The sequence below is a fragment of the Haliaeetus albicilla genome, chromosome 24 (assembly GCF_947461875.1).
Source record: "Haliaeetus albicilla chromosome 24, bHalAlb1.1, whole genome shotgun sequence".
NCBI lineage: Eukaryota > Metazoa > Chordata > Aves > Accipitriformes > Accipitridae > Haliaeetus > Haliaeetus albicilla.
Window position 1 is genome coordinate 17,488,410 of NC_091506.1, and position 24,761 is coordinate 17,513,170.

At 40.3% G+C, this 24,761-nt stretch overlaps 1 protein-coding gene across 3 annotated transcripts in view; it reads left to right on the plus strand.

Annotated features, from left to right (window-relative positions):
* POC1A (POC1 centriolar protein A) overlaps positions 1-24,761 on the plus strand; it is a 59,296-nt gene that overhangs the window by 16,263 nt on the left and 18,272 nt on the right. For all 3 annotated transcript variants that reach the window (XM_069812407.1, XM_069812408.1, XM_069812409.1), the window contains exons 7-9: positions 68-201; positions 10,330-10,398; positions 13,435-13,533. In XM_069812407.1, coding sequence (XP_069668508.1) covers positions 68-201; positions 10,330-10,398; positions 13,435-13,533 — 302 coding nt within the window. The remainder of the gene's footprint in view (positions 1-67; positions 202-10,329; positions 10,399-13,434; positions 13,534-24,761) is intronic.

A 24,761-nucleotide genomic window follows, 5' to 3' on the forward strand; every position in this document is an offset into this window, starting at 1 on the left:
TTTTTTTGCCTTGAGCTTATGTAAACTGGTCTCGGTGACTATTATATACGTTTTTTTCCATGCTTAGTGCACAGTGCTGTGGTGAACAGTCTTTCCTTCCATCCCTCTGGAAACTATCTGGTTACTGCTTCCAATGATTCAACTCTTAAAATTCTGGACTTGCTAGAAGGAAGACTTCTGTATACTCTTCATGGTCACCAGGTGAGGCAAAGCCTTTTATACAGTAATGTACAAACCCATAACAAACTGGGCAAATCTGTGCTTGAGTCTTTCATTCTTCATGGCCAAAAATATTTTGAAAACTTGCTTGCATAAAACTACGATGATAGTACTACTAATAATCTTTGAGATTATCACTGTTTCGAAAGGAATGCCCATGGGGAGGAAAGGAGGTAAGGCAGGAATGGAGAAGATGAGAAAGCAAGACAGAAAGGGAGCTCCACTATTGAAAATGCAAGTCAAAGACCTAAGGGGACTGTGCCCTAGACTCTAATCCTGGGTCTGTGGTGCACTTTCTGTACTGCAGCTCTGAGTGTCTCTCTCCCTAGAGTGGTGCAAATAACACTTGGCCCCCTGACATAGGTGTTGTGAAGATAAATGCTATTTACCTGACAGGAGACTTAAGGACAGTAGTGGTAAAATGGAGGAAATGTATTTCAGGATGTGATTTGGGAACACATTTCCATTTTGTTAACAGGCTGAATTAAATAATTGAAGGTGATAAATGCTGTGGGTTGGTTAAGTTTAACTGATTGGCCTATTAGTATTATGCTGCTGGATGTGTTGCTTGTAAGGTTAATTATATGAATGTTTGGAGCTCTCTTTTTAAATGTTAAATGAAAATAAATAGACTAATTTCATTGTCTGTGCTGAGTGGGGCTCAAAGGCATGAAAAAGCAGACCTGCTTTAAAGGTTCTCTTTCCAAAGGGGTAAAGAGAACAGTAATTCTTAATCCACTAGTCTCTCTGTTAAAACAGGGCCTGAGTCTTAAAGCATCAAAACTAGCTGGGGAAAATCACAGCCTGAAGCTGTTGGGGGTGGTGGGGATGGTTCTGGGCAATAATGGTAGCTGTGTAAGCTGCAAAACTGATAATTCTGGCTTCTTGTGGCTTTGTTTAATGACTGCCTTGTCTGACGTCTAAAAAGGTCAAGTTTGTTCTGTAACTTCTCTTTTGCTGTGTATTAATAAACTTTTCTCCTTTGCTGTAATATTAATGGCAAAATAGAACAGCCTCATACTTAAAGCTTTACTTCATGGAAAGATCTGATTAAAACTGACCAAAGGGTTCAAATGCTGAAAAGAATGGGGGGAAGATAATAAATACTGATTATCCTAACGTGTAAACCTTGACTGCATAAAACTTTTGTACTCTGAAAACTGGACTAAGTGGGTACTCCTATCAGATACGGGCTGCAAAGCTTCTAATCGTTATCTTAATCTTGTTTTCATATTTGCCTTTTGTGTTAATTTGCAAAAAGAGTTCTTAGGAAGTAGCTTTCTGGAAAAGGGTAAGTGTGGAGGCACAGTGGATATTTACACCCTTCATCCTTCCCTTGGGAAAGGTTGTGCCTGGTTATTGTTCAGCACAAGGCTGAACCTGCTTTCCATTTTCCTCCCTTCTGAGCTGTAGGCGGCTCCTCACTGAGTGCAGTGGGACAAAAAAAAAAGTTTAGCTTTGAGTGAGAGTCCAAAACTAATTACGGTGATGGAGGTCTTCAGAATTAGACAATAGAAAGTCCCTTTAGGCTGATGCTGTACTTAGGGCTTCTACAAAACAGTTGGTTTGTGAATTGTCTGTTCAGAAGTATAAAGCTCTGTATTTTGCACCCCCCCCCCCCCCCCCCCCAGTTCAGATCAGTAAGACAATGTCTGCCACTCTCTCCTAGACATCTAACTGGCATTGGAAGTGCTTGACACTGGCACAGCTGAAGGGTAGTTGCCATCGTGAGATTAAATCTCCCTCAGTTTGGAAACAAGCAGAAGTATAACAGTGGCTGGTATTGCTTTCTAGTCATCTTTAAGGGTATTGCACCAAGATGGCTGTGGAACTAGTCCTAGCATAGCCCTGGCTGGCATTCCCTCTGCTGGCATGTGCTGTATTGTTGTGTGTGTGTTCTTTTCGTGCCTGATTTAACAGATACCTTTTCCACTAAAAGTGTATGATAACTGTGCTTCATTCACAGTAAGCAACCAGCAGTGACAACAGGCCCTGCTTTCATCAGAAGCTGCTGGGGTGGATTCCTGCACTGGCTGCTTCTCTAGCCTGCTCTGCTCATAGATAAACCCAGGCTACTTAATATTGAGGGCTTTTTCCTCCGTTCTCACTGTGATTTCTGCCAGTATCTCCAAGTGGCTAAAAATGAAGTGGGTGTGGATTTTTTGGTCATTAAGTAGATTTGCCTTTTTAAGTGAGGGCTATAGGTTAGGCACCAAATGAACAGCCTGTTCTGAAGACATTCTTGAATTGTGACTGTGTGGGTGAATATGCTCGTTGAGGCTGTTCCTACTCTGACAGCTGACTGCTGTTATGTTGTTCTGGGAAGGCTGCATGCGAGTGGACACTTGAAGGAAAAAAACCTTAAGGTCCTTTAGACATACTTTGACGCAACTGCTGGAGTGCCAGGAATTTGTTAGCAGCTGATTAGCTGTAGTTTACATAGGGAGGATTGCCAAGTTTACATTGCTGTCTTTAATTGTAATGTAGCTGGCCCCCCTGTAGCAGAAGGATCGTTACAGACAGGAGTTTGCAGCTTGGAGCTGACATCTTGCATCTGTGAAATATCATTCTGTATTGTGCTGCATATTTTAGTTCTGGAGTGCTTCAAGCTGTGAAGTACTCTTGCTTAATTCCATACAGATGAGACACTGGGTTGATAAGTAGGTTCACCTCTGGTACTGAGTCATTGTTGAGGAACAGAATGTTTTGGGGCCTGTAAGTCACCTCCAGAGAGTTGCTAGAGAAGAGCAGGTATGTACACAGTGCTTGTCTGCCCTTTGGGGTGGTTTGGTTAGAGCATTTCCAGACTGACTTCCTTAGTGGAATGGAAGTTCTCAGTAAATATTTAGAAAACATCTGCATGGTTATGTTTATAAATAGAAGACAGAAAATGCAAAGTTACAATTCTCTAAGCAACCTTGACTTGAATCATGAAGTAGCTGTGTTCTACCTACCTGGGTGGTGTAAGTGCTCTCTGCTTTGCTGGCTGACTAAAGAGCAAGATCTTCTGAGCAGGTGCACAGGAGACAAATGTGCTCCTTTACTGTCTGCTGCCAGCTCTACTGAAGTGGCATTAAACATCCATGCAGGCCTCGTCCTCTTTGAAGGTTGTGAGGACATCTCAGGGTTGCACAGAACTGGACCAACAAAGGGAGAGAGGGGTGTGTTGCAAACAACAAGTGACTGACTTTAGATTAGCATTTTTGACTATTAAAAGGAAGGATGAGTGCTCTATTCTTCTGTTGTACTTATTTTAAACTGAAGCTTAAAAAGCTACTGAAGATTCAGTTATAAGGTGCTGTAGCGCTTACTCCCTGGCAAAGGAAGGTGCAGGCATGAGTCTTTCTCTGTGTAGCAATATAGGAATTTTTCAAAGCTTAGTGGACTGAGAATCCTTGTGACTTCTTGTCAGAGGTATTTTGCGTGAAAACATCCCTTGTTGCCATTGCCATCTCTGTCCCCTGTGCTTTTCTCCTTGGTTCCCTTTCCCTCCCTCTCCTTTGTGTTATCACCCTCACTGTGCAGCTTCTAGGAATCTGCCCTTTTTATCTAAACCCTTTTCTTGTCCTTACTGTTGGAGATGTGGATTCTTTCCACAGTCCCCATAGCTTTCCACTCTATCCCCACTTGAGGACAATATTCAGCTCTGTCTTGTACCTCTTGGTTTGCCAATATGCAATACCTGTGCTGACATGTTTTTCCCTAGCCATGTTGTCTTTAGGGTATCTGTGGTGTTTGTAAAAAGACAACAAACATCCATAGCTTTCATAGCTTTTTTTTTTGCTAGCTCTTACCTCTTTCTAAGATTTGGATTTTCTTGTCTGATGCTTCTTCTGCAAGATATGTGCTGCATCCTCTACCAGATTGTGAAACAAGTGTGTTAACTTTGTCACCTGTCTTGCCCCTTGTATGTCTTCCTGCCTCTGTCCAGCTTTCTTCTTCTACTAAGTATCCTGCTATTGTCTCTCACCTTTTCTGATGAGATTGAATAGATCATCATAGCTGTGCGTTTCCTTGCTGTGAGTTCATTGTTGATCCTGAGATACAGGCTCAGTGCTCCTGCCTTACTAAAAAGTCTGTTAATTTGAATTGGTCTTCACTGAACTCTCTTCACTGCTTTCTCTGCTGCTCAAACCAAGTGATAGGTGAAAGACACATGACATCCAGCATCTTGTCTCAGGCCCTCTATGTTCTTTGGCACTTTGAATGCATGTATCAAGTTCCTTACCTGCTCTTGGTGTTTTCCTAATTGTCTTGATCACTTATTCTTTGTATCTTTTGCTCCTTTACCCTCTGTCATTTCAAGGTGCATCTGTCCACATGCGACTTGTCCTCTTCTCCTGTGCTGTGAAGCAGTTAAAAGCACCGTGAACAGTGGCAATGACTGCTCTGTTTATTATTTCTTTTATGCCTTGAACTGATGATCCCATGCCTGGGATCCCAGCGTGCTGGTTGCTGCTGGATTTGCTTCTTGGACCTTGTCACCACTTGTATCTCCTTCTTCTCTTTGTACTAATTAATATGTTCCAGGAGAGTTCGAATGTACTGGCTCATATCTTCCCACTTCTACATCTGGCATCCTTGACCCCACTTGTCTCTCCAGCTACCTTCCTCTCTGCTTCTGCTTTCATTGTGCAGACTGGGCATTGTTAAAATACTCTTCTCTGGTTTATTCATGGACCCTCTCCAGGCTGGCTCCTGTTTCTTCTTTTATGCTGAAGCCAAAATGTTAGCTCTGTTTCTAGCTGAAGCTCGCAAGTCTGGCCTTTCTTGACTTGAATTGACTGCTGGCGTTGGCCTTGCTGTTCTTGAAATTGTGTGCCTTCTGTCCTCCAGCAGTTCTATGGGGGAGGAAACAGAGTTCAAGAGGGTTTTCTCTGTGATTGTCCGCTTATTATTTATAGGTGGTACACATTCATCTGTCTGCATGCAGGTATGACTGCTCCAGGCGTATTTCTATTTCTCCAAACTAAACTCTTGGTCTTTCTCTTAAGTATTTATTTCAGAGAGATCTATTTTTATCTCCACCTTTGAAAGCTTTGTGTTCAGGTATGCTATTCCTGTTGTCTCTGTTCATCCCTGTGTCAATTGTTACTGATGCTATTAGCATCCTGCCAGTCACTCACTAAATGTTGTAATCTGTGTCCTGGCCATCTCTCTAGGTGATGAATGCATTCAAGCTATTTGGAATAGTTCTGAACATCTTTTTCTAAGGCCGCACTTCATGTTTTTGTAAGCTGATCAACCTGTGAATTGCTAGGGCAATAAAGGTCTTGTGATCACTAGTCTCCTTCTGTAGGAAGTGGAAAAACAAGGAGAAGGTATAATCTCTATCTCTGGGGGGTAGTCTGCACATAAATTTGATCATGTAATATGCTGTGCCTCACCCTTCTTGCCTTTTGTATGCAGCTAGAAGTGAGTTGTCACCTGGTGTTTCAGCTACCATGGCATGGCAATCTGACCTTGCCTGAATCTTGGTTCCTTGGGAATACTGATGCAAAGGACTAGGTTTGATCCTGTTGTTATTCCTTCTGTATGGCTTCCTTTTTTTGGTTTGTTTCCAGTTTCTTTGCCGCATCCAGTGTGCGAGTGATTTGTCCTTTTCAAGGCTTCCTGGGGCTTATCTTCACCTTGCCTGGTGGTACTCTTTCACTAGAGGAGATGAGTTGACTGTTGTTTAGTGGCAATGTTCTTCCCACTCAACATTTCCAGTGGATGACTTTTTTGTTCTCTTCTGTACTTTCCTTAAAACTTTCTGCAGCTCTTTCCCAGTACCACCAAAATTATTACTATAATTTCAAACTATCTGACGTGCACAAAAGCTCAACAGTCCTCATGTTGTTGGCCTGCTGAGGACTAAATAGAAATATTCCTTGCTGCTGACTTGGTGTATCTCATTGTCCAGTCCTTTCTTTCTGCAGTTTGCTCTTTAAGGCAAGAAGCTGTAGGAATTTGGGGACTGGTGCTAGCATCTTGTGTGCAGCGCCTAGCACAATGAGGATGTGGAACTGGAACTTCTGAACCTCTAGGGAATACTAATAGAAGGGCATTTGTATCCTGCTACAGAAAGAGGAATAAAGTGATCCTTTAGAAGGTTGCTGTATCCCACATTTTCTAGTTGCATGGGAAATAAGCTTAAAATTCTCCCTACAACTTGTGTAGAAGACCATGCAACTGCTGCTTTTTAGCACTTTTAATGCAAATGGCAAGTTTAAAAGAGAAAAAAAAAAATCCGAAGGAAGATTTGAATTCTTCGGTCTCCAGCCATGTACCTATTGTCCAGGACTGCATCAGAAATCTGTTGGATCTCTGCTGTGCTTACCTGAAACAAATGGGAGTTAGGCTGTGTCTAATCAGTGGCAAGTGTAGCTTTTTATTTTTGTTTTGTGTGTTTATATTAAATTGCAAGAGTATTTGGCAAACTATTACTTGTATGTTGCTATAGCAAACCTATTATATCTGGGAAAAGTAGTGCAAGTGTATGTAGCAAAAATACTTTTCGCTTAATTTATGTCAACAAATCTGTAGAGGATGTTGAGTCTATAGGCTTGTTTGTTCCCCTTCTTTCAATTTATAAAGGCACATTCAGTCTTTGATATAATTTTCTATTTGGGGAGGAATATGTTCTGTTGAACTTTTTACCTTCAGAATGCAGTGACTTTGGAGTCAGTTCATTGCCTGTTTTGATGTGATTTGCATTGTGCTAAATTTTGTCTAAATACACTGAAATATTTAGACTGATAAAAACAGTTTTGTGAAACATTGCTCTTTTCTAGTATTCCTCACTTGTGCTTGTTCCTGAACACTTTGTCTTAATATCTTGAAAGTTTTTGCTGTCCTCCCAGCGCTGACTGGTTTATTACAGTCAGAGTGCAGCTTCTGTATCCTCAGCTCTGTGATCTTTGCGCAATATTCGCCACTGTGCAGTTTCTGGCTATGTACTTGTTTCTGCCCTCTTTTACTGCTTATTTGTCTTCTGCTTCTGCATTTTTTAAAGAGTCTCTATTCCTGACAGTGTGGTTGGAGAGCTGAACTGCTGGGGAAGGTGGGTGGGAGTAGAAGGCAGAAGCACGCTTTGTCTCAGCTGATTGATGGTGGTGTCTTTGGTTTGAAATATCTGCACTATTTAATACTGTGTTAGTTGAACAAGCTTAGTCAAACTAATGACTGCACATGCATTTTGAAATTGCTGCTACTACATAATTTCTGGCAAGATCTCTTGAGTGAGATGTTGCCATTAGAAGGCCTCAAAACCTTTTGAAATCACTGCAGGTGAAATGATAATATGGAAATACTTCAGTGTGTTTTAAGGAAGCTAAAACTCTTCACACTGGAAGTGACCACATCAAGACTCTAGTTTTGCCAGCATAACCTTGTGCCAGCATATTTGAAAGCACAGGACTGTGGGACACAGGTTGCAGTGAGAGTTGGGTGCTTGCCCCAGATACAATCTTTGGGTATTTGTCTACCTTTAGGATTTATAATGATGAGCTCACTTTCACAAAGGAGAGAAAGAAGAGAAACCAGAAACAAACTGGATGTGAGATTTCCATGCGATGCCCGCTGGGAAGATGTGAACTCTTAATAGAATAGTCTGTTCTTGGAACTTGATACAGGGTGAGGAGAAGCTTCTTACTTGCCTTCTGAGATATGTGATCTTACTTGAAAGAGGTCTGTCAGGAGGTGTGTGTTTGTGTGGTGGAGTTTTCTGGTGGTGGTTGTTGTGGCTTTTCTGGTTGTGTGTTTGGGGTTTTTTGTTTGTTTTGTTGTTTTTGTTGTTAGCCTGTCACTAGTTCATCTTGCTTTTCCCAGCAAACTTGACCATAGGCAGCATCTGGCAATGCTTGTTCCTGCCTCTGTCCATTTCAGCTTGGGCAAAAGCTTAGGCTTAGGACAGTCTCTAAAGTAATGTGTTCAACAGCTGACATAAAACTTCACTGTCTGGGTTCTCAGCTGTTTATTCTAAGCAGAACAGTTTGTCTGTTGTGCTTGTGCTCAAGCACATGTAACAATTTCCCAGCTCTGTTTAATTGCATCTCAGAGCGCCTGCCTCATCCTTCCCATGTGCATCCTCCTGCGTGCTTTCTGAAAGGTTGAAAAGGTATTAAAATGGATGTGTGGTGTGAAATGCATTCTTTTACTCAAGCAGTGCTTTAGCAGTCAGCACCATTTAAAGTCTCTCAGAATTGACTGTTGTTTTAAGAGCAAGGCTTCTTCAAAATGCAAGTGCCTGTACTGTATGAAGATGATCCTGCATGCATTAACTCTGGTATCTCTTCTGTAAAACCCCTAAGAGAAAAGCAGTTTAAGCCAGTCTTCTATTCTTCAGTTAAAAACCTGACAACTAACACAAACCTGCATAGATCATTAGGCTGTAGCTTAAAAATGGCAAATGATGCTATTGTAAGGGGTGCTTGCCTGCTGCTTGCTTTCTTCTGTGCTGCTGCAGGTGCCTGTTTGGTTCGAAGCCTCTGTCATTGCTTGGCCACATGCTCCACATGTAAGGGGATATGAAGCAGTGGTTCTGTTTTGTTTGTGATGCCTTTGGATGTCTCCCTTGTGTTGACTTTGTCCTGCTGGTTGGTATCCAAAGAGAATAGCTGCCTCCTGCAAAACTCTAGATAGTATACAGAATATGGTAAATACAAGCTAATGTATGAATACAGTATGCTCTGCTGATGCTGCTCTGTCTGCTGTTCAGGGACATGTTCTTTTTACCAGTGCTCCTCAGGTAGCCTTGGCTTTTTCTGCCTCCTGTGCTGAAAACTTTGTGGTCTTCTTGACTCCCGAGTCTCAAATGAAATGAGTAATTGGATTCTGCTCTGAATATTGAATCTTATGTGTTCAGTTATACTGCTTGTACAGATTTCATGACTTAAAATGCTTCTAACCTTGGCCAAATTAATTGATGCAGATTGATTGCTTTGGTTGATGGCTGGTCAAGCATGTTTTGAAGTTATGTCGTGGTGGAGTGAGCAAGAGCTTTAAGCCTTGGGTCTTCTGCAGTGAGCAGTTTGTATGGAATATTCTAGAAATATATAGGAGAGCATGTGATGACTATTAAAAAAACCCAAACAAGCAATAAACAAAACCAACCAACCAAACTACTCACCCCCACCTTTTTCTTCATGATAGAACTGATCCTTTCACTTCTTGCCTGTAGCCCTACCTGTTGGCTATTTTTATCATCAGTCATGTGTTTTATGCTGTCCCTTAGTGACAGTTAAGTATTTTCAAAGAGAGGCTGTTGGGAAAGCATGTGGAGAGAAGATACTATTTTCCATGGTGAATCTGGTGCACACAGTGGTCCATGAAATTTGCTGTCTTGTGGTATTCAGTGTCTTGAAGATTCTGGGTAATGTTTGAAGTTCTGGTCCTTGGAGTTCCATGATTATGTGAAAATCTTGGCTTAGTGCATTTTCCTTTAATGGCTCTACTATTTAGGGTGTGAGGACGAGCTTGGAAAATGTGGATTCTGAGGGCTTGGCAATTGAAACCTGAAAGGTAGATTCATTGCTCCTCAAACTTGTTTTTAAAAACTTACATTTTTATGGGACATGGCTTATGATTTGTGAATGCTTAGAATTGTCAGTAGTGGGGGTATTTTATATCTAACAATCTTTTTCAATAAGCATTTTGATGCTGCTCTGTGTGTATCTCTGTGTTCAAACCTGCTTTTCTGCTTTAAACCTTTCTGTCAGGTCGCTAACTGAACACTGTATTTAACAAAACTCAACAGTTTCACTGCTTCTAATAAATGAACAGGAGTTTTAGAAATTTCTGATTCTAAAGGGAAGAAAGAATGATTGAGAGGGAACAAGGAAAAGCCTGAAGCTGCAAAGCTTGGTTTGTTCCTGTCTATGTCTTAATGCCATGGATATTAAAAAGTAGGTGTCTTAAACTGGTGGCAAAAATGTGGGAAATGGCAAGTAAGTGCCAGCAAGCTTAGCATGTTAATTGTGGCCCACTTACCTAAGATCTTTTTAAAATTTGTCCTGAGATTGCTGGTGCCAAATGAGAAATACCTTGTAAAGCTGCGATGAATGGAGCTTTGTAACATTTTGTTTTCTTGCACACTTTTGTAAACCTATCTTTTAAATCTGTTTGCAGGGGCCAGCTACCTGTGTAGCGTTTTCAAGAGTTGGAGACTTTTTTGCTTCTGGAGGTTCTGATGAACAGGTATTTGACTAGTTTAATTTCATAGTTTTGTGCCTTGTTGTTACTGTTTTCTTGGCATCTTACTGCTTTAAAAGAAAACAAATATTAAAAATAGTGAGAGATATTAAACAAGTGCTTCCTCAGTAAGAGCAGTCTTTCAGCTGGATTATCTGGGAAATGGGTATGTACAACAGAGGAAATATTACCCTATATATGGCCCTTGTTATATGCCTTTCTGAGGCATCTGCTGCTGGGGAATAAGGTAGCTGGGTGTGCAGATGGCTGTGTTGAGATACCTTGACTCTCATGGCCTATTCTGGTGGATTGTCTCCTGATCTACCACTGGCTAGTTCTGAGACACAAGCGTAAGGACAAGGCAAGCAGGCAGGGTTGCTTCCCCTGAATACTCTTCCAGGCTCCACTGGTCTACAGTGCTCTGTATTTCTTAGTCCTTAGGGCTCTCCTCCCACCGATCTGTCCTCTCAGTCTTATTTGAGGTGCTGTGGCTAAGCCATTTCTAGTGACTGAGACCAGATGGTTTTGAGTCTGATTGGACAAGAATATAGACTGCAGGCCTCTTTATTAATGGGAGCCTGGTGCAAGGCTGTGCTAATGCTGCAGTTGCACAGCTTTTTGGGGCAGAGTTGGACTTGTCTTTGCTGACCTTGATATGTACACTAGGATTGAGCGCCTGGGTGCCTTGTACTGCTGGTGAAGGGTTTTTGTGGATGAAGCAGTTGGGGCAGGAGGGGAGATCTCTTACTTCTGGTTCTGAGTTATAATCTAGATTCACATTTCTTCAAAAGCTGCTGGGTTTTGTGTTGTCAGTGGGGGAAATAAAAAAATGTACCTGGTGTGTCTGGACCATGCTGAAATGACTTGCTGGGTCTCTATGTAATGTATGTTTTTGATTGTATACTACCGAGGGGGAAACCAGTCCTAGGGTTGTAGCTCATGACAGCTTCGTGAGCTGCTGCATTTTAACTCTGTCTTATACATTTGCCGACATAGGTGGCATAGCTTGTCACCCTGTCTCTTTAAGACCACTTTTTATTTAAGGCTTTAAACAGACTGTTTTGAAGAGATGCATCCAGTTTTGTCTTATAAAATTATATTGGGGTCACTAGATTAAGGTTTGCTCTTGAAATATTCATCTAACACAAGGAATAAATATGCCTTTTTGTTGTTGTTTCTCTCTTCCTTAAAAGCCCTGATGTAGCTGGAATTTGCAGTTACATAGCAATTCATTGTTACTTATTTTCAATAGAAAACTTCAGTGATTTTATTTGTCTTCAACTTCTAGGCATAGCCAAGAAGCTGACTTTTTATTTGTTTCATTTTTAGCTTAAGAGGATGTATTAGCCTACATTTCTCTGTTGTGTAAAGTAGATTCCTTCAAAAGGCTTTTGTTTTATCAGCTCCCTCTGTCTTTCCTATGGTTGGGATTTCTTTAAACAAAGTAATGCTCATTGCAAAGTATCACCTGATATTGTTAAACTGAAACACTGAATGGTAATGCCTCCCCAGAAATGTGCTTTGTAAAGGTACGTTTATGACATGGGGTCATAACTTACTACTTTGGCAGCCTTTTCCATTGTAGCTCAAGGTGGTATGTTTCTGAATGCATGTATTGGGAAGGGTGGCTGTTGGCTTTCCTATTCTTAGCTCCCATGAAGGAACTGCCTCTCTCCTCTTAGATTTGTATCTGAAAATGCAGGCAGTGCCTCCTTTCATGCATGGAGAAAGAACTTTTAACATAGAATATATGTATGTATTAAAAACAGCATTAGCCTTGCATGTACATAACTGGTAATTTAAGAAGCTTTTCCAGTGGAATGGACCTTGCTGAATACTAGCTTTCTGAATCCAAAAGAAATTGAGAAATAATAATCAAGAACATCTTTACAGGTCAAAAAAAAACTTTTGCATGGTAATTTAGACATGTAGCCTGTCTAAAAAACCATACTTGATTACTGAACTGCAGACAGGCCTGTTGTATGAGCCTGCTGGAGTTAGGAGGTGCCATTTGCACCCTGTGCTGCGAATATATGCTGGTTTAAACATAGTTAGTGTGAGTTGCCCCACTGAAGATATGGATGGACTTCAGCCTAAAGTAGTGGTCTGAGTAAGTATGCATTTTTCTGTCATCAGCTGTCACTAAACTGTGTTGAATTGCTCTTAATCCCCAGGTTAGACTAGGTGGCAATGCCCGTCTTTGTAATAGCACTTTTGCTAGCTGTGAAGAGACAACTTATACAATAAAAGAACATCACTTTTTTTTTTGTTACACAATGGAATGGCCTTGGTTAACTATGCAACTACAAAAGAAAGATGCTTTTCTTTCACGTGAAACAGGAATGAAAACCTGTAAGTGAAGAATAAAGATTGATGTTTCTGATAACCAAGATGAGCTGCCTGGGTTCATAGGTGTCTCAGACTTCTGAAATTGTTGATTGCTCTGAAACTTTTTTAGGCTTTTAGAGCCACTGCCAGGGATTTTACTCCATGGGTTTGCTCTTGATGTTGAAGTGGTTTATTTGTTAAAGGCCTCTCTTCTGAAATAACTGCTGCATTATGGAGGGAAGATGCCTGTAAGTGAGATTTAAGTTTGGTATTCAGCTCACAAACTAGGTCAAGATATCTAATACTAGTTTCAAAGTACTAACTCTCCTTTTCCTGTGAATGAATTTCATGATGAACCAGGGACTAGTTGTTTGGGGTGTGGTTGATAAGTGCTACAGTGCTAAGCATGGTATATTAATATATTTGTGGTTTTAAGGGTGTATTCTGCATGTTGCTTTGAAATTCTCTAGCTAGCCCTAGTTTCATGATGTTCCTGACCCAAAGAATGTTGGAAAAGGTCACTTACTCATTGAGAACTCAGTTATGCTATGCCTGTATTCAGTAGCATATTTACAAATAACATCCTTTACTTAATGGCAAAGCTTTCTTAGGTAAACTGTGTGCTTCTGCTGAATCTTCTCTGATGTGTTCACAAAATTGGCCTTTAAGCAAACGTAGATGGAAAATTTTAATAGAGATAACTTCCTTCTGCAGGTGATGGTCTGGAAAACTAACTTTGATGCAGCAGATTATGGTGATGTACTGAAAACACAGAAGTCTGGCACTAGTATGGATGGGACCCATCACACTCTGGTAGGTCAGCATACAGAAATTGTGTAGAGTTCCTTTTCAGTATGCTTGAAAGCATGTGACTCAGGCAGTTGAACTATGGAGCCATCTTTCCTTGGTATTTATTTGAGCTGCAAGATACCTGTTTTTAATCAATCTTGTATTGTCTGTTTTGTTTAACTGTACTTGCCTTATAGGAAAACGTATGTAATGATTTTAAGGGAAATAAATTTAGTGTATGTATGCATGCATTTTTTTATTAGCAGCCTGTGTTTAAGAATGTGTGGTAAGCTTGGATGATAGTCCACAAAAAAGTACAGATGTGAACCACAGTGGAAGTCAGTTTTGCTAGGTGATATTAATCCTTTAGGCTGGTGTCAGTCATGAAAATAGATATTGTTCCCGATTATCTTTTCACTGACAGTCAGCAAAGACAAGAAATCTCTGTGCATAGACTTCACACATGAGAAATGGGTGATGTATTGTACTGGAGCTTCTTTTCTGAATACTTGGAGACATTAGTTCATATCTATTCCCTGAACCATGTGTTAAGAGACATCCGAGTTCTGACTGTAATGGATAAATCCACTAGCTGAATAATTCAATATGATGCACTGATCTAAGTGTAGCACTGATGTTGAATGTCATGACTATTACAAGAGTAACCCTTTAAAGTTACTGCCCATAAGAGTTATGACTTTTGCACATGGTGATACTTAAACTTCTGTATTTTGTCTTGTCAATCTTTGGATATTTTTGATACTTCTGAAATATGTTATTATTGTGGCTGGTTTTTGGTATATCTTGCTCAACATGAACTGTAAGCTAGAAAGCAGGTTGTGAACCAGGGGGTTTATGCCTATGTGGCATTGACTCAGTTGAAGAGTGAGCCAACATCTGTTGCTCTGTGGCAGTGCCTTTAATCTTATCAACTTAGATATTTACTGGGCTGCTAAATTTATGTTCTCTCTTAAACAGAGTAGCATTTTTATTTTATGATTTCAGTCCATTGCTGGAGGTGTTGAATAGCTGTAGTATTTTGTGACGGACAAGACTTAGTCTGCAGCTCTAAACCTGATTCCTTACTATGCTTTCTTTACAGAGCAATCCACAAATAAAACCAGGGGGTGTTAGCATTAGGTGAGTGGGAGAGGATGGTAGGAAGCAATCACAGAAGGAAGGAGGAGGTGAAAGTGTTTGTTGATCCTTGGCTGGGTTTGGCTAAAGCTGACTTCTTCCTTTTCCTCCTCTTCTGTGTTCTATCTAAAGTTAGGCAGGCTATGAAACCAGCAGTCCAATGACCTCTTTGTTTATTAGCCTATTGAACTGGACTAATTTTGAACTCTGCTTTAATTTAAGATATTGTGTAGTATAATTCTCAGCTGAAATACAGCGGAGACAAAGAAAGCCTTTATGGGAAGAAATACCATTTTCAGTTTGTAACATTCCAAGGAATGGCTTAAATATTTAGTGTAGACAAAGTGTCTGCTAATGGGAGATTATGGTAAGTTTACCCAGACCTGTACTGCTGTTATTACTAGAGCATATTATCCAGTAGTAATTTAAGGAAAGGAAGGAAATGCCTGAGCTCTTCTAAAACTTAGTTCTTCATTATAGAACCTCTCAAGATGTACATTAAAGGTAGCTGCTGAACAAAATCCTTTAATAATGACGAACCACCCTGAACATCTGTCCCTCCAACAAAACTATTCCCCTCTAGAAGAGGTTTTACCTGGCAAAACCTCTAATAGATGCTGCTGGGACCAAGTGTGTGTGTGCTACTGACAGCCAAATCCATGTCATGTGGTGTTGGTTGACACAGGGTTGCTTTACTCATGGTCTGAGCCTATGGGAAACGGGGCACTACAAATTCTTTGAGGTGTAATATATTGGTTTGGACCAGGGGCTGTGTTTTTACAGAGAGCAAAGTCAATCCATGTTGAGTCATGCAGAAGAGACATACTTGGTTTCAGGACCTAAATTACTTCAAAGGAGTGAGTATTTTGAACTGCCATCCAAATGCAACATTTGTCTTGGGCATGCAGTGTGGGAGCTGCTGATCTCAGCAGTACTACTTGAATATAAAAAGTGTTGGAAAGTTACTGTGTTATGTGCAACTTACAGAAGACCAAACTGAGTGATAGTAGGATTCTTCCTTCCTATTTGCCCAAGGAGTAAATGTGGTGTTATCTTTTGGTCTGAGTAGCACAAATGATGCTTCCACTAGATTGGCCAAATTAGCTATGAGCATCAATAGACTTGTAAATTAAACCTTTGACTGCCTTCCACAGTAAAATCATCCCTAAAGCAGGGGTAAAGGTAGTTGTGATGGAGAGCTTGGGTGCTAGCTGGCAAAACTAAGACCAATGTCTTAGCTGACTAAGTCTGTTGATGCAGTTCAACAATGTGGTCTCTTATGCAGTTAAGAACATTGTTTTGCCTTGAAAGTATGATGCAGCTTTGTCCTGCTGTAAAGGAGTGGAGTTTCAATTTTTGTCTCATGTCACACAGTCTGATTGGTGCTACCAAAGCCAATATAGTCTAAAGTTTTTTGAGGAGTATCAGCTGTATTGTGGCTGTCTTACAAGAACAGTCATGTAGCATGCTAGAGCTTACACATGGTCTCTGCTAAGAGCTCAATACACTTGATGAGAATGGAAATGCAAAATATGACTATTACTCAATATCCTTATGTATTAGGTTATTAAGAGTGCAACGCTTTAATATTAAGGCCGTTATAATTGCTAAAGTCAGAAGGGGAAGAATAAACAATGTAGTCTGAGAGCTTGTTTTGAATACCATAGGTTAAGTTTAAATTTAGAATTGTTATGAAATGTTCTTTGCTGTTAAAAAGAAGCTGGTGTCTCTGAAAATGGCTTGGTTTGTTATTTTAAGTATAACATGAGCATGGAAAACTTGGCTGCATAGTAACTTGTCCATTCATGGCAGTCTACTCTTCTTTCAAGTGAATTTCATGACTTTTATCTTTTAGAAATTTATTGTGCTGGGCTCTTTGAGTACTATCACTGCTACAACTTACTGCAAGACTTAAATTTCACTATATAGTCAGTTCCTTCTTATTTTGAGCAAAATGTTTGCTTTTTAATAATGAAGTACTTTATTTTGGTGGATTTTGTGTAGCTGAGATCAATTATTTTTCCCATCAAAATCAGACTTGAAACTGCCATTTGTCACTCTTGATTTCATGCCAAAGTCACCTTTACCTTCAATGAAGAGTGAAGCTGCTTCATCTTTCTCTACTGCTGTGTTAGTGTGCCAGGATTCTGCTTCTTGAATAATACTGACATTTTTGCAGATGTTTTTGGAATGTAACTACATTTAGAACAGGCATATAGGTTGTTGTTTGGTTTTGGTACCCCTAAAACACATGAACGCTATTCTTGACACATCTTGAATCTGTTTTCAACCCTTTACTTCAGGAGAGCTTATGCTCTCATGTAGCTGTATAACTTTTTTCTGAAGTGTCGTAAAAGCACAAATACTAATCGTAACAGTGGCTGTGTAAAAACACTCAGTTTAGTTTCTGGTTTCTTATGGGGAGAGTCAGACTAACATGCAAGTGCTAAGAAAGAATAACTGAATACAGACATCAAAACCAGTTTGTCATCAAGATGAATGGGAAGAAAAAAGAATCCTAAATAACCTGTGGGTAAGAGGCATGAAACATTGTCAAGGTTGGTGAACTTGAAAACAAACTTGCTCTAAAACAATTTTCACTTCCATAGGCAGAGGGAGACTGGAACCTTTAGAAGATGCTGCTTTCACAGGCAGTTGGTTAAAGTTCATTATGAATCAGTGTATTGGGCTCATTTGCAACAATAGGCAAGAACTTCAAAGTTTCTCTGCCCACCTGCTTGTGTTTTCTGTAAATATATAAGGCTTGGGAGTTGCAGCTTGCTTTGAAAGTAAAACTACTCTGTGCAAGGACTAATGCAAATGAGAGAAGCTCATGATGAGCAGGAATTGCAGTCATGACTGTGGTGTAAAAGCATAGACACAAAAGTGTGATAAAGAAAACGCTAAAGCTGTCAGAAGTGAATTATAAATATCTGTTAGCAAGATGTGAGACTTTAAATGTTAGATCAGAATTACAGTAGCTCTGAAATAAATGCTTACTCTTAAATTATAAGCTAACGATTGTAGCTATTAAGTGTTGCATAACTACCTTGAAAACTGAAGTTAAGGGCAAGCTCTTGTGATGCATGCTGTATGAAGCTGATGGGAAGAAATGAAGTCTTACAGTCCTGTGTCTTGATCCTATAAGCATTTATGTTTGTTTTGATCTAGAATCTTAAGGGGTAAGAGTAAATTCATGCTTTAAGCTGCAATATTGAGTGGTGATGACCTAAAGGAAAGTCAGAATAAGAGGCATGAATTTTGCATGTAATTTCATAAATATGGGCTCTTATGCTTGTCCTGGGGTCAGTAACTGTAAGCATAAGGGTCTGTATGAAGAGCTGTATAGGATCAGATCAAAGGACATGCTCACGGATCTGATATGTTGTGCAGACATTCATGTACAATTTGCTCTTTCCAGAGAAGGCCGATAATGTGTTTTATTTTGGGGTTTGGTGGTGGGTTTTTTTCCAAATACAAGGAGAGCTTTGCACATGCAGTTACAGCTGATGTGAGTATATGAGAACACTTGTTTCATTATGTGACAGATTTGCTGCTATTATTGACTAATTCCAAGAAGACTATGTATGGTCAAGTGGTGTGAGCAAATGCTGAACAGTTGATGTCACATGGACAGTTAAAAAGTGCTTGGGTGTTTAGATAAACTTGTACACTGAAAATTACGAATAAAAACATTGTAGTATAAGCTAAGTTGGTAAACAGTTTTTCATGCAATATTATGGAAAGCAGGAAATATTAATTGATACAAAGGTTCTTTACTCAAGTTTAAACAGAAATTGTAACTACTTGTGCAAAATACTACTTTGCAAAGGAGGAGGCTGATGAGGAGAGTTTAGTCTAAGCCTCTGCATGTAGCTTTCTAAAGAAAAATACCTTAAACCTTGTTTGTGTTGCAGTTTCTCAGAGGCAAAGCTATCTTGAACAGGGGGAGTGGGAGCTTCAGATGTCCAAAAGGCAGTGAAATGCACAGTCTGCAAGGGTTGTGTGTAGTTAATTTCACACTAAGGGTATCCTGGCAAGAGAGGTAATAGGTACAGCAGAAACATAAGCTTACAGGTAGGTGGTGGGGAAGTGTTTCTCCTGCCACTTCAGTTGTGAATTCTGCAACCATATAACTTAAATATGTGCAGCTTGGTTTTCAGCTCCTGGTTAGGACTCTGAGAGACGTGCTCATGTGAGTGGATGTGCAGACAGACTCAAAAGCAGGTAATCCTTTGGTAGGGCAATTTGGGAGACATAGGCAGAGGTGCAGAGTTGTCCTCTGTCACTCTTGCCAAGAAGTCTTTCTGCTCTTTTGAAATTCAAGAGCACAAATATTTTGAATATCTTTAGCTCCTTTGAAGTTAAATGGTACTCAATTGTGGAGCTACCAAATTTGAAAGCTAATGGCATAGCAGGCTTCACAAAGTGAAGCTTGGGAAGAGCAGTGTTTCAGCAGAAAGGACTTCCAAGTCGCCTGTGACTCTTCAAATGCATCTTTTGGTTAAGACAGGCATTTAGATCACTTTCTACACTGCTGGGTTTAAAATTTTCTCCAGGCATTGGACTATGCTTATTTCTTCAATGGCAATTTTTCCAAAATAGTTCTGTTGAATAGGATTGGAGACCAATTCCAAAACCCATGATCTGATCATAAAGTTGTCTGAGGCTTATAACTGAATATCCAAAGCTGACTCCACCTCTTTCCTTTGCTGGTTCTGTTTTGTGTTTGGTGACCTTGGGTGCCTCCTGTGCTCAGCCTGTGGTCTCGGTGCTGACTGCAGCAGTTCATTCTGTCAGCCACTCATTCCTTGTGTAAATAAATTCCTCCTGAGTTACTCATAGGCCAGATGTGCCTTTTCTTTTTTGACCTTTTGGCTTCCAAATTGGTAACTATCTCTAATTCTGGCATCCGTTAATACTTATGAATACTTTTGTTCATTTCTTCTTTTTTTACTTGCTGTGAAGTCCCCTCCTGGGAAGCAGTTTCAATGCACAGAGCTGCAACTCTTTGCAATTGGACGTGAATGTGTTGTCTTTGCACCTCCTCCACCCCCTTCTATTTATTTATTTTTAAAGCGTTGTAAGGGAGGAATCCTGTATTCAGCAGTGGGGAATCCAACCTTCGGCCTTCAAGATAGATGTGGTCTGCAAAATGATTATTTTCCCCGATCTGCTTGTCACCTTGTTTTTCTGAGGATGTGTTCCCACTCCAGGAAGCTTTAGTCTGGTACATGATTCTCTTCCTCTTGGGATAGGTAGGTAGATTATTTACTTAAAAGAAGAACAGTGTGATCAGTGTTCAAGATGTTTCTACTGCTCTTTACCCTGCTTGGCTGTCCAAGCAGAAGCTTCATAGGGATGGGTAGGAGTCTTACTACGACTGATCACAGGATGCTCAGGAGCTCTCCCCCATATCCTTCAGAAGCAGTGCAGTTGCAGATGGTTATCCATAGCTCCCTAACCTTCACTCTTCTTTCATTGAAGGAAGCCTGCTCATGTAAGCCTATTGCAACATGTGACCTTGTAACTTTTTTTTTCAAGGAGCCAGAGGTTCAACAGGAACAGAGGAAAAGGCTTCTCCTTTCCTCTCCCTCCTTTGTGGTGTGGATAAAGCTGGGTCTCTACTTTGGCCTGTGCCTGAAGAGGCTGTGCTTGTAAACCTTGTGAGAGCCAGAAGGATGTAATGTTTTTCGTCGCTCCTGTATTCCTTTTAGCAAGAACAGCTAGGTAGTTCGTTCTGTGCAAGACATGTGCTCCTGTGGTGTCTTCCACTCATCTTGCTGGAAACCAGAGATTGAGTGGGATGAACTCTAACCCCCAAGAGGTAACAGACACTTAGTTGACTAAGGGAGCTATCATGGTGAGCAAGCCTGGCTAGTTGAGACTGTTTGCTTGATCTCTTCCTGCCTCGTGCAGCATCCAGAACATCAGCCAGGAAGGCATCAGTGTTGCATCATCTGTTTTGTGGGTAGCCCCCAAGGGGGTAACCCCTCGGTTTCATTGATGAAAAGGCTGGATGCAACTGAGCTCTGAAGTCTAGCTCTAATTCACTGGAGAATAAAGTCTAGCAACAGTACCAGGTTTCTTCATATCAGGAAGCCCAAGTTTATCTGAGCAGAACTGGATAGCTGTATCAGTTGACTGTGCTCTTTGTGGAGCCTCACTGCAGTTCTCTCTGATTTTCTGCATCTTAATTTGACTGTGAGGCTGCATCAGAGCAAAATAAATGGTTTTCTCTAACTTGAGTAAATTAGGGTCCACCTCACAAGCAGCTAACAGCAGAGCTTCTTTCTGGAAAATGTTCTAGGAAGCCTCTGTTAATGGCTAGCCCTCTAATACTCTATTTCAGCTTTTTGTTGTTGTTGCTGTGTGAAACTGAATTTTTCACAAGCTAATGGATTTTGCCCCTATGCTGTTGCTCTTTCCCCTGAAACTTTTGGGTTTGCTTTTATTTTGATCTGGTCAATGCAAGGAGAGATGGGTGTGCATGACAAATGAAAGCTTAGTCTTCTCTGATTTTGTGTGTTAACAATTTTTACACATGTTTGCAGACCGTTTTTCAGAGTGTTCTGATCTTGATGAATGACCTAAGAGAGGAAAAGGCAGGGTATGGGCACCCTCAGCTTGGCTTTCCAAGAGGTTCTGAATGACTGCAACAACCTGTAACAGCTTTGCCCGTTAGTGGATGGGAGCAGCTGTGCTGCTACAACTGTTTTCCCTTTTGTGTTCTGGTTTGACAAGATTTTTTTGCTGAAATAAGAGGATCAGCTTTTAATTTCTGTCATCTTACAGTGAATAAATTTGTTCGTTAAGGCTCTGGAACAATAAGGCAAGTCCTGACAAGTCATTATTGGTCAGAATAAAAATTGCCTTTTAAGTTCAATATCTCAGGCTAATTAATGTAAATTCACCCACTTAGGTTGCTGCTCTGTGTGGCTTGTTTTAATGCTTGAGTCATAATTCAAAGAGAAGAGATGGAGGCAAGATTTATACTATTTCCCAAGTTGTGTCAACTTTTGAGATAGATGAAGATAGCTCAAGCTTCGAAAGTTTCTAAGATCTCAAACTTTTCTGCTAAAATCCAAACTTCAGGCAAGTGTAATAACAAATGTGCATGTTATAATATGTGTGTGTCTGCATATGTTTATATATGTGTATACATGCATAAGTGATGTACATAGGCATGTACATGATGTGTATGTTACATGGCATATGCTTACCTATTTTACTAGAAAGAGGCAAATGATTCTGATGAAGGAAATGAGTTGGAAGCTGTTATTCACTCTTCAGGAGATCACTGTGTGTTTTGCTTCTTGCCTTGGAGACTGCTTTTGATATAAAAAAAAACCTGTAGCTGGATAACCCAAAACTAAGGATAAACACTTTGTTTGGGTGTTTGGCTGCTTTTTCTTGGGAACCTTTCCTAAAAGTGATCTTAAATGGGGCCAGGAACAGTAGTTCAATTCTTGGTGAAATTTCTTACCAATGGTTCTCATATTTATCTTTTTGTTCCTATAGTGGCTTGTTTCAACACAAAACTGTTCCTTAGAGAGTAACAGCACCAAAAATCTCAAGGAGCTCTGTTAGGATAGCCAGTTGAGCATCACCTGTACAACAATGCTTAATTATTCCATACTAAATTCTGGAAGACTTCTTCATATCTCCTAAGAAAACACTGAGACTGATGGGAGTGGAGAATTGTTAAGGGAGGTAAAATGCCTAAGCAAAGTAAGAAAAGACAAATCTAAAATGTTGAAGGCTACCCTTAGCTTTTCCTTCTCAATAAATACAGACCCGTTTTTTTTTTTTTGAACAGCTGGTAGTGGTTAAGTTATACCTGTCCATGCACTCTTGTACTGGGCTTTCAATGCCTGGCATTATTGTTTCCCATTTTCACTCATCACAGAAATGCTATTTGTGCTTTTGGAAATGTAATATGTGTAAAACTTTCCCATTCTTCTTCGATGTTTGTAGAGGGCTTTTTAGCTATTTGAAATGTAACTCAAATGGGAAAGGAGCCGACTACTGAAGATTAGTTCCTATTATTTTATCATTTTTCCTTAGTAAGTGAATTAATGTAGTATTGCATTAATTACCACTCATTTGGAAACCCTAGCTTTGTTATAGTTGTGTTCCTTACTGGTTTTGGGTTGTGGCAATCCCCTTTGCCAGACCTTATCAGGAACTGTGACTTCTATTCCTTCCAGTGCCAGATACACTTCTCCTTGGAAATCAGTGCAGGGATCTACTTTCTTTCAACTTTTTGTATAAAACAAAGATCGCGTAGCACAAAAAACCATGAGCCTGATCTCAGCTGTCACACAACCAGTTGATGCCATGGTATATATAGTGGTGCTCAGTATAAACCATTGAAAAGCATGGACAGCCCGTAACTTGGATGCTTTTAACAGTCTGCAGAGATGCTTTTCACCTGAAGTTACCTCGAAAACCATGATACTAATGTCTGTCTTGGTTTAAAAGTGACACTTACAGAGTATAGATGTAAGTTGGGTGGACCAACAGACAGTGAACCAAAGAGCAAGGTCACTGAAACACGGGAGGGGAGCAGCTTTTCCCTTTTCCCTTCTGGCAGGCAGGAGCAGGCTGAGGACTGCTCTTGGCCAGAGATTGCCAAACAGTGTCACCTGCAGAGATAGGATGCTAGTATTTCTGTAAGCAAATACAAATTTCAATCCAAGTGCAGCCCTCTATGGATGTACAGGCTGGTTTCATGCATGTCTGAGTACTTTAGCTGGCCATTAGCTGTTAGCCCTGTTTCTTTCCTTCCTGGCAGCTTGGTCAGCAGAGCTAGATCGTGTGATGCTGCATCACTTAAAATATACAAACCTTACTCCATCTGCCTGCCTCTGTCAGTGGTTCACTTAGGCTTTGGCACAAGAGTGCCTTGGGATTTAAAGGGGTTTGAGATGTACCTATTAACTCTTATTTCTTCTTGGGGTTATCACAGACTTAGTATTTATTGGCCTATGGCAAAATATGGCCATTACTGTAGAGGTGCCAAGTTTTAATGTTTTAACTTGGTATTTTTAGTAGCACTATCAGGGAAAAGGGTTCTGTCTAAATCATTTATGGCCTCTTGCATATCTAACCCAACTTACCTTTTGGTGTGAAGCAAAAATGCAAGCACAAATAAAAGGGAAGTAATGTTCTTTTCATCTCCCTTTTCTTTTTCTCCCCCTCCCTCCCAAATCCCCTTCTGTTATTGCAACTTGAATCCTGAAATAAGAGGTGAGCAGGGATGAATGGTCCTATAAATTGTTTAATAAAGCTAATTTAACTTGTATCCTATTTCTAGTTGTTACCCTATGCTGGTCTGGACAGTAGATGTGGAGTAATGCAAGTCTTGAAGAATGTGATTGCTCCAGAAATTTCAGTGCTGCCTTGAAGAGGGGCTGTTTTTCCAGTCTAGAGAAATTTTTTTGTACTTGGAGAGCTGTGTTCAGTCAGTGATATTTTGTATGTAGCAGGGAGAAATGAGGTTACCTCTCAGTTTTTAAGGAGTCCTCCAATCTAGCATGGTGTACTCCATCTGATCTTCCTGTGGAGCTCACCTTGCAGCTAATATGCGTCCACTGGATGTCACTGTTGCTCTTTGGGAACGCATTTAAAATATCACTTTACCCGTGGTGAAAATGACTCCTCGAAATAGAAGACTTTTAATGTATTTCTCTCTCGTTTGGATTAGTAGAATTGGGGTCCGAATAAACAGTGTGCACCACCTACGGGAGTTTTCTGCTCCTCTGTTGTTTCTAGGGGAATTTTTTCAGTTAACTTAGTGAATTTAATTGCACTGAGTGAATTTTAATACATTGGATGTCTGAATTGGATACATTGGATGTATGTGTTGCTTAAAAGGGAATGCCATCTTTCTTGTAACTTGAAAATTAATTCTCAGTAACATCATATTCTCTTTTTAAAAAACAAAAAACAAACAAACAAACAAACAAAAAAAACCCAAAACAAAACCAAAAAACCCAACCAAACAAAAAACCCCAAAACAGAAGATGTTGGAAATTGATTTAAAGGGACTTAAAGGTAGAGCTGAACCTACCCCCCTTGCACCACTTAGTTCTTCCCTTCCAGTGGAGAGG